The sequence below is a fragment of the Haliaeetus albicilla genome, chromosome 11, assembly GCF_947461875.1.
Source record: "Haliaeetus albicilla chromosome 11, bHalAlb1.1, whole genome shotgun sequence".
NCBI classification, from domain to species: Eukaryota; Metazoa; Chordata; class Aves; order Accipitriformes; family Accipitridae; genus Haliaeetus; species Haliaeetus albicilla.
Genome location: NC_091493.1, coordinates 15563433 through 15575714, shown reverse-complemented (window position 1 = coordinate 15575714; position 12282 = coordinate 15563433). Strand labels below are relative to the sequence as shown.

Genomic DNA, 12282 nt, shown 5'->3' with positions numbered 1-12282 from the left:
TTCCAAAGGGGAAAAATTCTTTAGTCAAGTTACAGGTATGGTGAACAGCCATTTAGTTGAAAGATACATGTATTTATTTTATGTATATTTATGTACATATAGATATACATATGTGTGTGTGTGTGTGTGAAAAAAACAAAACTACATACTGCCCTTTAGTCCAGAATGACTCAATGACCCAAATGCCCTTTAGTCATGTTTACAAAAAAAGCAGCGTCCAGGTTCCAGTGCCCTTTACCAAAACCTTTTGCTACAAAAAGCTCAGGGCTGTGAGCCCTATAATGTATTACAGAGAAAGAGTGATCAAAAGTGTCCTCACGACAAGGCTTAACTTCATGACTAAGAGGGACCATGTTAGCTCTAGGTGACTCTAGGAGGTAGTCTGCAGCCCACAGTGCAGATGGTGGGCTATCTGTCACCTGCTATAGTGCCCAACAATATCTTTTTCATTATTGTTATATTCTTTATATTTAAATACATGTCTAGTGATGTTCTCTACACTTAAAGCTCAAGGCTGGAGGATTAATTTGATTTATGAATTTTTCAAAGCAGTTATGAAGCACATAGCTGTAGCTAGACCGCACAAGTCAATATTGATTAGAAGCAGGGGGTTTACATCTGCACTACCAACCTATCCGACATACCTATTCCTCTAAGAGAGTTGCACGTATCAGTGATAGAGCCTACTATCGGCTTTTGCTGCTCAACAAATATCCCACCACCAAACAAAACAAAATAAATCCACAACCCTACAAAATGCTCAGAAAGCTGAATTTTGGCTACTGGAGTGTATATACATACATTTCTCTTCTCACTTCAAGATGCCCTTTTGTTCTTTCTTTCTTTATTCCTTTAAAATATTATGTGCCAGGCCATTCTGATTGTATTCAGGCAATTGGGAAAATGAACCGATTTGATATAAATCTGGCTTTCCCATTTATGGTGTTCCCTGAATGTGTAACATACAGGCCATCTGGTGTAACTGCACTGTGATGCCCTCTGGTTTAGTGTTTAGCAAGCAGTACTGTAAAGGCATGACGTGCCTCATCAACTAATCCCTGCAGCTGCATGGCCGTGCATGACTAAAGTGGTGGTTAAGGGCCATAAACCCAGCACATACACTGCCCACACCTGTTCAATGGTCATGTTTAGCAGATACTGTACAACCACAGTCTAGTGACAAGATTCACATTTTTCTTTTTTTAGATGTTAGCCATGTCTAAAGATTGTTAAGGTTCAGGGAGAGAGACAATCAAAAATTAGCCCTCGTTGTTTTGCCTTTAACCTGTAAGATCTAGGAAGGAAGCAGAGTTCTTCCATGGTCTAGGAAAAAAATAATGTTAGCAAGTTTTTGAAAGCAATGCATCATGTCACAAAATTTTCATCCCTACCTCTGTCATTAACTGAGTACTACTTCACTGTTACTGGTGAAATTTGTGAGCTTGCAAAGATGAAAACTGGGATGGCTGTAATGGACAATAACTGTTGATTGGTTAAGGACTCACTTAATAAGATCTTTGATTGCCTTTCCCTTAATACTTAGAAATAGGCCTGAACATCTTCTACCTTTGTAGTGAGAGAAGATTTACAGTTTCTTAAAACAGCATTTTTTTTTCTAGGGGCTGCAAATGAGGCAAAGGGTGGGGTTGTGCTAAGTGAGGGAGGGCCAGAAAGAGGCTCATTTTGTGTGTGTGCACGGGTGGGTGTTGTATTGCTATAGAAAATTATGGCAAATGGTTGACCTTGCCTTTGGGCTGTGAGGCAAACATTTGTTTTGCAGTTCCCCTGCCCCTCAGTGGCATTCCTTCAATGCACAAAGCTATGCTTTTGAAATCACCTTCCTAGCTTGAACCATATATTTGCAATTAAAATAAATATCAGAATTTATATTTATCATCATATACAGTAAAAGGCAAATTCATTCAGCTAAAGTATTGTGAAAGAGTAGCAGGACTGCCTCATAGTCCAGAAAAGGTCTGAGCAGCCTGTCATTCACCACAATCACTTGCTGACTAGGACTACTATATCATTTCAGGGGCACTGCATAAGGTGCTGCTTAATCTAACCTTTGTACTGATGAGTAACAGGGCTGTAGATACACAACAAAACAGCTTCTTACCTTAGGTATTCTATGGCCAGGTTTGATTTAAGTGGTTTTGACAGCAAGCTGTGCCATCTAGGAGTCAAGACCCTAAAAAAATTAGTAGGTAGTGACATATATGTGTAGATATAAATATACATATCCAAATGCACACACTTATATTCATGGATGACTATGTATGGATAAATACCTCTTCTGTGATATGGATCCTTGTGCAGGGAGCAGACAACTGATTAAACCTGTGGTGAAGAATTACCTTCCCATCTTAAAATGGATACCTGTTCATGGTTACTTATATGGCTGTCCCTCACTTCCTTGTTATCATTCTCCTTCAGTAATTAGAACTCAAGCTTACTAGTTAGTGCCTGACACCACGAAGGGTTGAGGTCGAGGAGTAATGTCTAAAGTAGGTGTAGTATACACCTCCATGCAGATTTACTGACATCGAGTAGTCCTTTCATTGACCTGTTCTAGACAGACATCACAGGTTTTATGGTACATAAACTCTTGTAGTGAGAGTATCTAAGGATGGTTTTGACAGGTGTACTCAGTGAGGGCTGGACCCATTTGTTTCACTGGTGCTGAGCCAGTTAGTTACACAGTTCTCCATAGTCCTGCACAAATAGTGTCCATTGATATTCCCCCCCCCCCCCCCCCCAAAACACTCTATTTGCTTAGAAAATACCAGTGTAGCCATTTTATACCAGGTTCTTTATGTTACTTACCTCCAAGTTAGGACCAATTAACTATTTGCACTTTTTTGGGTGCTTAACTGAGTTTTTTGCAGTGCTCTGCTCTTCATCTTTCCTTGCCATGATTCAGACTCAAACAAGGTTTATCATACTGTGATTGATTACAAATCACTGTGGTGATACTGCTGCACAGAAGATTAATGATGTCAACTTTAATGACAAGGTTATTTTAAATGGCAGAATGCCAGCCACATGCACGCAATCTTACAGACTCCACAAGGAGAATAAGTTTTTCTTAAACTTAAAAACATATAATTGTATTTAGGATTATACCTAGCTCCTGCACTGCAACAGAAGAAGCATAGTCCAAATTTTGCAAATAACTTTTAAATGTATTCATCATGAGAGATTAGAAAATCTTTGGACTGCTTAGCAAAATTATCAATCCATCATAACCTGACCTATCAGACCTAAAGGTGCCATGACATGCTCTGTTCAACCATGTAAAGTAGCTAAATTATACCAGATTATAATTGTATTTGACTATGTAATTGGTGTAAGGGTGACATTTGTTGTTACTGCAGAATTATTCACTTACAGCCCTCACAGCATCCTCCACAGCAGCTGATATTAATTATTATTAGGAAGAGGCTGATTCTGGAGAGTGAGCAAGAGAGAAAGGCAGCTGGGTTAGTCTTAGTTCAAAGTATTAATAGCATTGGTTTCATGAATAAAGTATTATTCATGACTTCGTGATATGTGTTGCATAACTTTATGGGACACATCCTGTCTCTAAGAGAAAAAAGAAAACACAGCAATCTCTCCTTCTTTTAGAACACAAATACATAAATTTTAATCTGAGAAAAATACAAAATGAAACCATGTACAAGTTATGTACAAACCCTTTTTACAGGACAATATATTTATCACTGGATATTACATATGACAAAGTCAGGTAGATCATTTCTGAGCACCAGCATTTGTTCTCTCTCACCAACCCATAATGGTAAAAAGTAAAATGATGAAGTCATACTCCTTTTTCTTGATGAACTTTTAAGTTAAGATGACAGCTGGCTCTCAGTGTACCCCCCCCCCCCCAGCCCCACTCCCAAATTATAACTAAATAGACACATGTAGCCATCAAAATATATTGTATATATGTGTTTGCGTGTGTGTTTTTTCTGAAGGAAGAAAAAAAACCATCACCCTTGAAATCTACAGAAATGCAAAAGTTAAAGTTATATCATCTTTTCTTGTTTTCTGGACAGAGGTTAGATTATGTGCATTGGCTAAGCATATGTGTCCCAAGCTATGCCATGGCAGAAGCGGCACTTTTTAACTGTTACTTAAGGAAAACTTGAGATAACGTCTGCTGACCTTTTCATGTGGTTCCTGTTAGTTATTGTCGAGTCAACAAAGTGCTCATATGGCAAATTTTTGGCTTCTGAAAAAGCTATGCTTTCTATTATTACATTTATTCAACTGCCTATATGTTGTGTTATGGTTTGGTTTTTTTTTTTAAGTTATAAAGATCTCCTCTGAAATGCATTGACTGAAGCAGTAAGAAACTTTCTCTCAACCTCACTAAGGTTCTAATTAGATGCAGCGTTAGTGTTTAGCTTCTTAAGTTAGACATTGTTCTAAATTAGACCCAAAGTAATAAAAAAAATATTTTATATTTTCTTCCTTCCCCTTCTCATTTTGACAGTTAACAGTAGTACACCATTATATAAAACAGATACATTAGCCCAGCAGTCCTATCTATTAACTTCAGTGGAATTTACTTGGTTATATAGACTACTGCACATTACAGACTATACAGTTTCAGTGTAGCTGCATGTTCTATAGCAGAGAATATCTGTGCAGAATAGATACATATATAAATATAGCTTTGATAAATGCTGGGGCAGAATTGTCAATACTATAGGATTATGTACCATCCTAGGTACTGGCCACAGCTGAACAGCTACTCCATTCCTTTCTTTATTTCAGATGGGGGCTGTACCCACACCTACTAGTATTGCTCAGTACAAAAGTATTACAAATATTATGCCTGCTAACTGAATATTAGGTGTGCATATATAATGATTTTTAAAAAACTCTGTCCCCTAAGCCTGGACTTGTTCAAACAAATACCCTTATACCCTTAGAATTAAAAAATAAAAATAAAAATTAAAAAAGTTCTTGCTCATATGTTGGGGATATTGGTGGTTCAGATGGCAGGGAAAGGAAAACAAAAGAAGGAATATAAAGAACTCTCCTTTCCCCTGGAGTTTTCTATGCATTTGCCATTGACTTACTTTGACAGATATTCCCAGGCCAATCCACTGTAACACAGGGAAAGAATTTCTGTTTTCACTTTGTCCTGTTCAATGCCTTTCACACACTTGGTTATTTTGTTTAAGCACATTTAAAAACTAGAAATGAAAGGTGAGGCATACACTTCTTTTGGTGCTAAAGAAATTCACAATGATGACGGCTTTAAAAACAAAATACCACACCCCCCAACCTCAATATGTGTTCTTTTCAAATACATTGGGATCCAGAAGCCCTTAAGAACCTGCTTCTTGATAAAACCATTTAAGCACCTACTCTGTGTTTAACTTTGAGCTCATGTGAGTCAGCTAGAACAGGGCAGTTGCTAACATTTATGGATTCACTGGTGAGTGACCAAGCAGTGAAAACATGCACAATCACCTATTTGTAAATTATTGCTTTGTCATGCATTAGTTTAGGCATCCAATTATTGCAGTAGTTGTAGTTTACACGCACACACACAAACCCCTACACCCCCAACAAAAACTGTCGTCTCTGAATGAGAACACAGTAGTATATTTTCCTCTTCTTCTACTCTATGAAAATTTCAAAAAATACAAATCTTCCTTACACTGGCCAAAGAAAAGAAATCCAACAACAACCTTGCCCATTACCACCCAATAACCTATATTAAAAGGCTATAGACAAGACTTTTGTAGTGTTTCTTGCACATTACATGCAAACTATTTTTCCTCTTCTTCACATTTGGCTGAGGCCAATTAAGTCTTTTAACACCCATGCTGCCTGAGTCATTGGGTGGCCTTTTTCTTTAACATTCAAATATAGGGGAAAAAAATATCTTTAGTATGACTAAACCTGGCTTCCTGTACAGCCCCAGCCGCTGCAATAGCCTGTAAGCTGCTGAACACTCATCAACTCTGTCAAGACATCTGTGTGGCTTAATAAGGCTACACAAGATTCTCATTATCCTGAAGCTCATGGCCTTCACCTTGTATAAGCAGCACTGGCTTTCCCATCAAAAATGGCTTGGAGATAGCCACATGCCTACATTTGCTTGAGGACCTGGATGTGTCGTGTCCCTCTCAACCCATGCTTTCTCTCCCTACGCTCTTGGCTTTTGGTCTAGTAGGGCTTGCAGGGCCCCTTTGTGTTACAGGTGGAATAACAATGTTGTCTGTGAACCTGCAGCACTGTATAACTGATCATGCCCCAGAGCAAGGAGTTTGTGCTTTCTGCCAAGTGTACTTCCTACTGTTTGGCCATCGATGCTGATTTGAAAGAAGACCTGTTAAAACAGGGGTGACAGTTTTAGAAAGCTTTTGAAAAGTACAAGCAAATGTTTGCATTTTTTTTCCTATTAATAAATACATCGTATACTTATCATCTTACAAGCAAAAGTAAGATGGCCACATTGAAGCCTTAAAAAAAATTGCATATAGACTTTGAATAGTTTCTTTTCTCTACACCTTAATGTTAGCTGTGCTTGTCAATGGCCACCCAAGCAACACCCCATCGGAGGACAGTTTTATCCTTTCATCTTAGTGCTCATGAACTTCAGGGGACCAATTAAAATAGTAGCCATGAGACAGAGAGACAGCAGGCTTTCTGGCAATGTGGAGGCATGCATGTGCATGGATGAGTGCAAGCAGGGACTGGGGCACACACCTGCTTCAGCAGTCAGAGAGGTTTCTGCAGCGTACTGTCAGTGCACCGCTAATATAACTGCCAGGAATGGCTGCTTTTTTGGTCGAACCAGGAGGAAATAGCAGGTACAATGCCTCCATGCGCCAGTCTGTAAAAGAAGTCACATATTTTCTTTTCCTTTGTGACTTTTTTCACACTAGACCCCCCCAAAATAATGACCATCTTTTTGTGATGACTTTGTATCAAATACATATACACCCCTATATATATGCAAGTATATATCCACACATATATATATATATATATATATGTGTGTGGACATGCATATATGCAAACACACACACACACAGACACACTGTCTATCCAATGAATGTAACCCCCCCCCCAAAAAATGTTTAGCTCATATTAATTGTGCATGCATTTAATGAAAGAGCTGAAATTCCCTTTTTGTTGTCTTGTGAGAAAGGAGTAAGAATTATTAATAAAGATCAAAATCTTGTTTCTGCATCAGTCATCATGTGGTCTGTCAGCTGTCACTTAGGCCACTTTCCCAGCCACCTGCCTTGATGTAACTTCATATATCCAAATATTGGTGCTGGCCTTATTGTAGTCTTTAATGGCTGAATGTCAAAGATCTCCAACAGGTTTTCTACATGTTCCTCCATCTAATTGCCAGAAGTCAGTCCTGCATCTTTGATCATCAAAAAGAGGAGCAAGAAAAGATTATTGATTGTTCTTAGCTTTTCTATAAATGGGAAACGCAAACCCATAACTATACCTGTTTCTCTCTGTCTCACTCGCTCTCTGCAGATGTTGTTCTATCTATAGTTGTTACATATGGACCTAGCTGTGCTGGGAGAGAGCGTGAGTGTATTCAGATCTTGTCCTTTATTTATGTACAGTTGGCAGCACGATATTTTTGGGTGTGACAGTTAAACTGGACAGAGACACACACAAAGCTTAGCTATGTAGGAGTATTGTATTTGATTCATTAGTATGTTTTATCCAGTGAACGCTCACTTTGGAAGGAAGGAAGGACACTCAGAAATGGCACTGTATGTGATAAAATATAAGATATAAAGTTCTATACCCTTACAGTAAACACCAGTCTTCTAAGAAAAAAATAAAAATTAAAAAAAAAATTGCATGTTACTTAGTGAAAAGTTGAATACAAATTTCAAAAATTCTCCTGTACTCAGGACCAGCTTTTTCACTCTGGTTATAATATGAATGCAGTTCATAAATGAAAAAGGAGCACTGACTTCAAAGTAAAGGCTTAACATGACCCAACACAGAGACTGGATGTAGATTATAACATGTCACTAGCTGAAGCAGCATATATTGGAAGAACTCACCAGAATCATCTTCTGGTTTGGGGACTGTGAAATGGGTTAAACATGGTCTAAATGATAATGAAATACTGCTTAAATTTTGTTACTTTGTAGGAGAGTGAAATATTTTAAACAATCCAATTTTACAGATACTGTATTAACAATTCTTGTTATTGTCTTTAAAGAGCTATTCTACAAAAATGTAACAACAAAGTAGTCACAGTCCAAGATGTCACTCCAGAATAAAGCTTATTAGATGTTAGTATGGTTATATTTGTACTGCAGCCAGTGGACAAACATTAAAGCTCAGATAGTTTAGCTTAAATGTTGGATTATATAGTGGACATCATTGTTTTCACAATAAATTCATCATCTGCTTTGTATTTATTTGATTCACTGGTATTTCTCTAATGATAAAAGTACCACGGTATGTTTTATTGTGGTGTTTAACAATTCTGCAAAATTACAAAGCCTAAAGTTAACTTGCACAATGAAACTCTCCCTTTCCTGATGACTGGGTCCTATATTTTTGTTTTAATCCTTATTAGCACAGCCTTTTCTTCTTCTTTTTTTTTTTTTTTTTCTTCACACAATTGTGTCAGATGTTGCTAATTTGAGATAGAGAGAGTTACTAAATCATTTAGAACATCAAATGCTTGGGTAGATATATACTGCAGCACAGATATGAAACATCACATTTTTGTCTGATGGCTATAAAGCTTGTTGGCAACTTTGTGAAACTGCTGACACAAAAGGCACCCATCAAAGGCCTTTTGTAAGTTATCATAAGAAATACATTCATTACTTTTGTTTTGATTTGGTTATTACTGTACTTTTATGTGTGGTGTCCCAGCAAAGTGAAAATAAATTAAAGAAAAAAAGCAACTGCTAAAATAAGATGTCGCTTGGTGCAGGAATTAACTGAGAACAGCATGTGGTGAGATTATAAAGCTGAGGCTAAACCAGTTCTTATCCTGATCCGAACTCACCAAAAGGAGATTCAGCATGCCTTTTACCAAGGTATGAGCTATCACCAATGTGCAAAGCTCTGGAGCTAAACCTCTATACATAGCAGGAAGAATTTGAACTAAATAAACAAGAGTGATGCAAGGCCATCCGCACTTTTGAATTAAGGAACCAACAAAATATGGTAGATGAGAAGGTTTATAACTTATGATTTCATGCACTATTTATGCACTCTGGATTAAAGCACTGTAATACATGGCAAAAGAAGAGAAATTGCCAAACTTGCCTTCCTGAAATTAGCAACTGCTGATGGCTAATGGGAAGCAGAGTGGAATTGCCAGATTTGCCACTTGTAGCAAGTGCTGCCTATGAACACCTTATCTACGTGGCCCTTGGTTTAGGGTAGTGATGTTCACTACACCAGTGTTGCAGAAGGTTATCGAGGATGCTGGGCTTCTCTGTGTAGGCACGGGGGGGGTGGGAAGGGGGCAGTGTGTGTGGGGGGGGCATTATTGGACCTTAATATAACTGGCAATTAAGATGATCTGTATATGGTAAGAAAACAAAGAATATTTGAGAAGAATGTTACATGTACAAAAATATGCCTTCCAACTTCGAAAATAAATAAGTTCAGTTTATTAAGAGCTGGTGTCAATGCTGAACAAAATACACATCCTCCAGTAAAGAAACATTTTGGTGAACTGTTCTTTTTTTTGTTTTTCCTTCTTTTTTTAATTTACTAAAATACAAGTTGGACCTTTTTTTCTTTTTGTAAATATATCATTTGTCTCCCTTAATTACATGTCCTTGTAGCTGTGACCATCATTCTCCTTTATGCCAAAGACTGAGGTTTGTTTTTTTTTTAATTTCTTAGGAGTCTGGCCACATATGCAGGTTTTTTTTAAGGGAAAATACTTGACAATGAAAAAAAAAGAAAAATATATTTTTTTCTAATAAATAAAAATAATTTAAAATGCTAGAGGCTATACATGACTAGTTTTGATTATGTTCATTTATAAATGAAATAGTTTCCAAAATACGTGGAAGCAATATTAAAGGCAGACAAAGAAAGATCTGTCTACTTTATTTTCCCATTAAGCTTGCCCTTAACTTCTCCATCAGTGGTTCAGCATGTAAGAGGAATAAATGTCACATCACCATTCATGAAGTTTGTCAGGCTTTATAAAAATAGTTCTGGCCTTGAAGGAGTCAACATTCATCTTCAACTTCTCTGATTGGTGGTATCAAGCTGCTTGTCGATTTATATTGATTGATCTGATTGGCCATGTGAGTGCTCATGGGCTTGATTTGAATGTTTCTGGGATAGGCATTATCCGGCTCATCTGTAAACCATTTCTTTTCTGCTAAGGAGCAAAATGGGTAGAGACAGAATAAGGAGGGAAAATGAGAGTTTTAATTAGTGAAGCACATATATACATAAACACCAAAAAAACCCCAAAACAACCCACAACCAAGGAGGGGGGAGCAGTCAGTAAAGTTTATAGAGAAAAGGCAATCAATAGAAGGTGACTTTGACTAATTACTAGCAGTGTGGTGCATTAGATTAATACCTCTGAAAAGACTTTTCATGAAAGGAGGATGACGTTTGCAGATTTGATAGTAGAAGCTGAAGAAAACTGTCAATATGCTAGTTTACTTGTTGAATACAATAGAGGTCTTTTTTTTTTTCATGCTGAGGTAAATACCCTCTGATTCATTTATTGAAAAAAATGATACAAATAAAAGGCTAAACTGAGAAGCCAGGGAGAGCAGATGGGATAAGGGTAATGCAGAAAAGAGCATGTTAGTCCCTATACAGAGGAGAACCTAAAGAATCAGAGGCTTCTCTGAACAATTTCAGCCTCAGAGTGGTTGCTACTTCTGGTTCAGAAATCACACAGGAGAATGTAAAGAAGAACTTTCCACAGTTGGTGCTAGAATAAATAGAGCTTTCATTCATGCTGCCAGATGGCTGCGTTCCTGCACGGGATGGCCATTATATTGCTACTTAGCAACCTGCCTGCTTGGGCACTGCTGAACTCTCCAGTCTGGGAAGGGGTTTGGAACGTACTCGGTGCTGCAGATGACTGTAGTAGGGGCTGAATCCTGAGTGGATTGGTAGTGATATGTGACAGCAAGGCAAAGGAAGCAAGGACTTGAAGGAAGATTAGAGGGGAAGCTGTTCCTTTTGTATCTTTGGGCAGTGTCTGTTTCCATGAACACAGGAAGAATTTTATGGTACTGATTTAAGGTGGGCTGGGAGCAATGTGGGAAGGAGTGAGGATGCTGAGAGGCTGCATCATTGCGGCCATTCCCTATCTGCTTGTGATTGTAACCACTATATTGCATTGTTCATACACAGATGTGGACAAAAACTTCTTAAAATTCACAAACCAAACCAAACCAAAAAAAAAAAAAAAATTTCTTAAGCCCTTTAGAAAGCAATTACTGCTGTCATTTCTTAATTAGAAACTCCTGGTCTTAGTGTGGCTTATGGCCATTAGGTGCTCGTGCTTTGACAAGCATTTGTGAACAGAGGTCTCCACTCACCCTCCTTCCCCAAATTCCAGAGGTGGGTGTGCAGAGCAGTGGGCACAAATGGTTCTGGGGATAGGATTCTGCAACTGGGGCATTTTCATTATTACATGCAAGGTTTAATGTGTGCCACATCAGAGCTGCTGCTATTACATGTATGCACTACTACATTTTGGGAACCCAAAATGATTTGGAAGCTTTAGTGCCTCACATAATACAAACAGCCACTTTTGCTTACCACTGAAATGCTGCTGTATGTGGGCTGGAATCAGGACAGAAGTGGAAAGAGTGGTCATTTTAAACAAATAAATAAATAAAAATAAGCAGAGCAAAATCCACCTTCGAAACCCAAGGATCGAGCGCAAAAGCTCAGAAGGTGAAGCAGAGAATAGAAACTGGAAGACCAGGAAGAATAAAGTACAAATATCTGGGCATAAATGCATAAAAATAAGCAACTAGCTTTGAAGTTAGGGCCTCTAAAGAAGCGGATTGATTTCTAGAATTACTGGACTTCTCAGTCACTTTTGTGAATAAGAAATTTAAACACTTATACTTGATATGGATTTTAAGCATCTACATGCAACACCACGACTCCCCAGCAACAAACCCCAAACTCATGAGGGTTTAATCCAACTTTTTTTTTCAGATACATTTGTTACCTGTGCTTATGCTTTTTAAAAATTTTAAATTGAAAAAAAGGAATTGTATTAATCATTAGTGGCTTATTAATGAAGGT

General features: G+C 37.9%; 1 protein-coding gene across 49 annotated transcripts in view; it reads right to left on the bottom strand.

Moving 5' to 3' along the window:
* Nucleotides 1-4461: 4461 nt before the first annotated feature.
* The window catches only part of KCNMA1 (potassium calcium-activated channel subfamily M alpha 1), a 528098-nt gene continuing 520277 nt past the window's right edge, over nucleotides 4462-12282 (bottom strand). For 30 of the 49 annotated variants that reach the window (XM_069796228.1, XM_069796227.1, XM_069796226.1 and 27 more), the window contains one exon: nucleotides 4462-10375. In XM_069796228.1, coding sequence (XP_069652329.1) covers nucleotides 10221-10375 — 155 coding nt within the window. In that variant the 3' untranslated portion in view covers nucleotides 4462-10220. The remainder of the gene's footprint in view (nucleotides 10376-12282) is intronic. The other 19 variants (XM_069796223.1, XM_069796234.1, XM_069796216.1 and 16 more) reach the window with 1 other exon arrangement.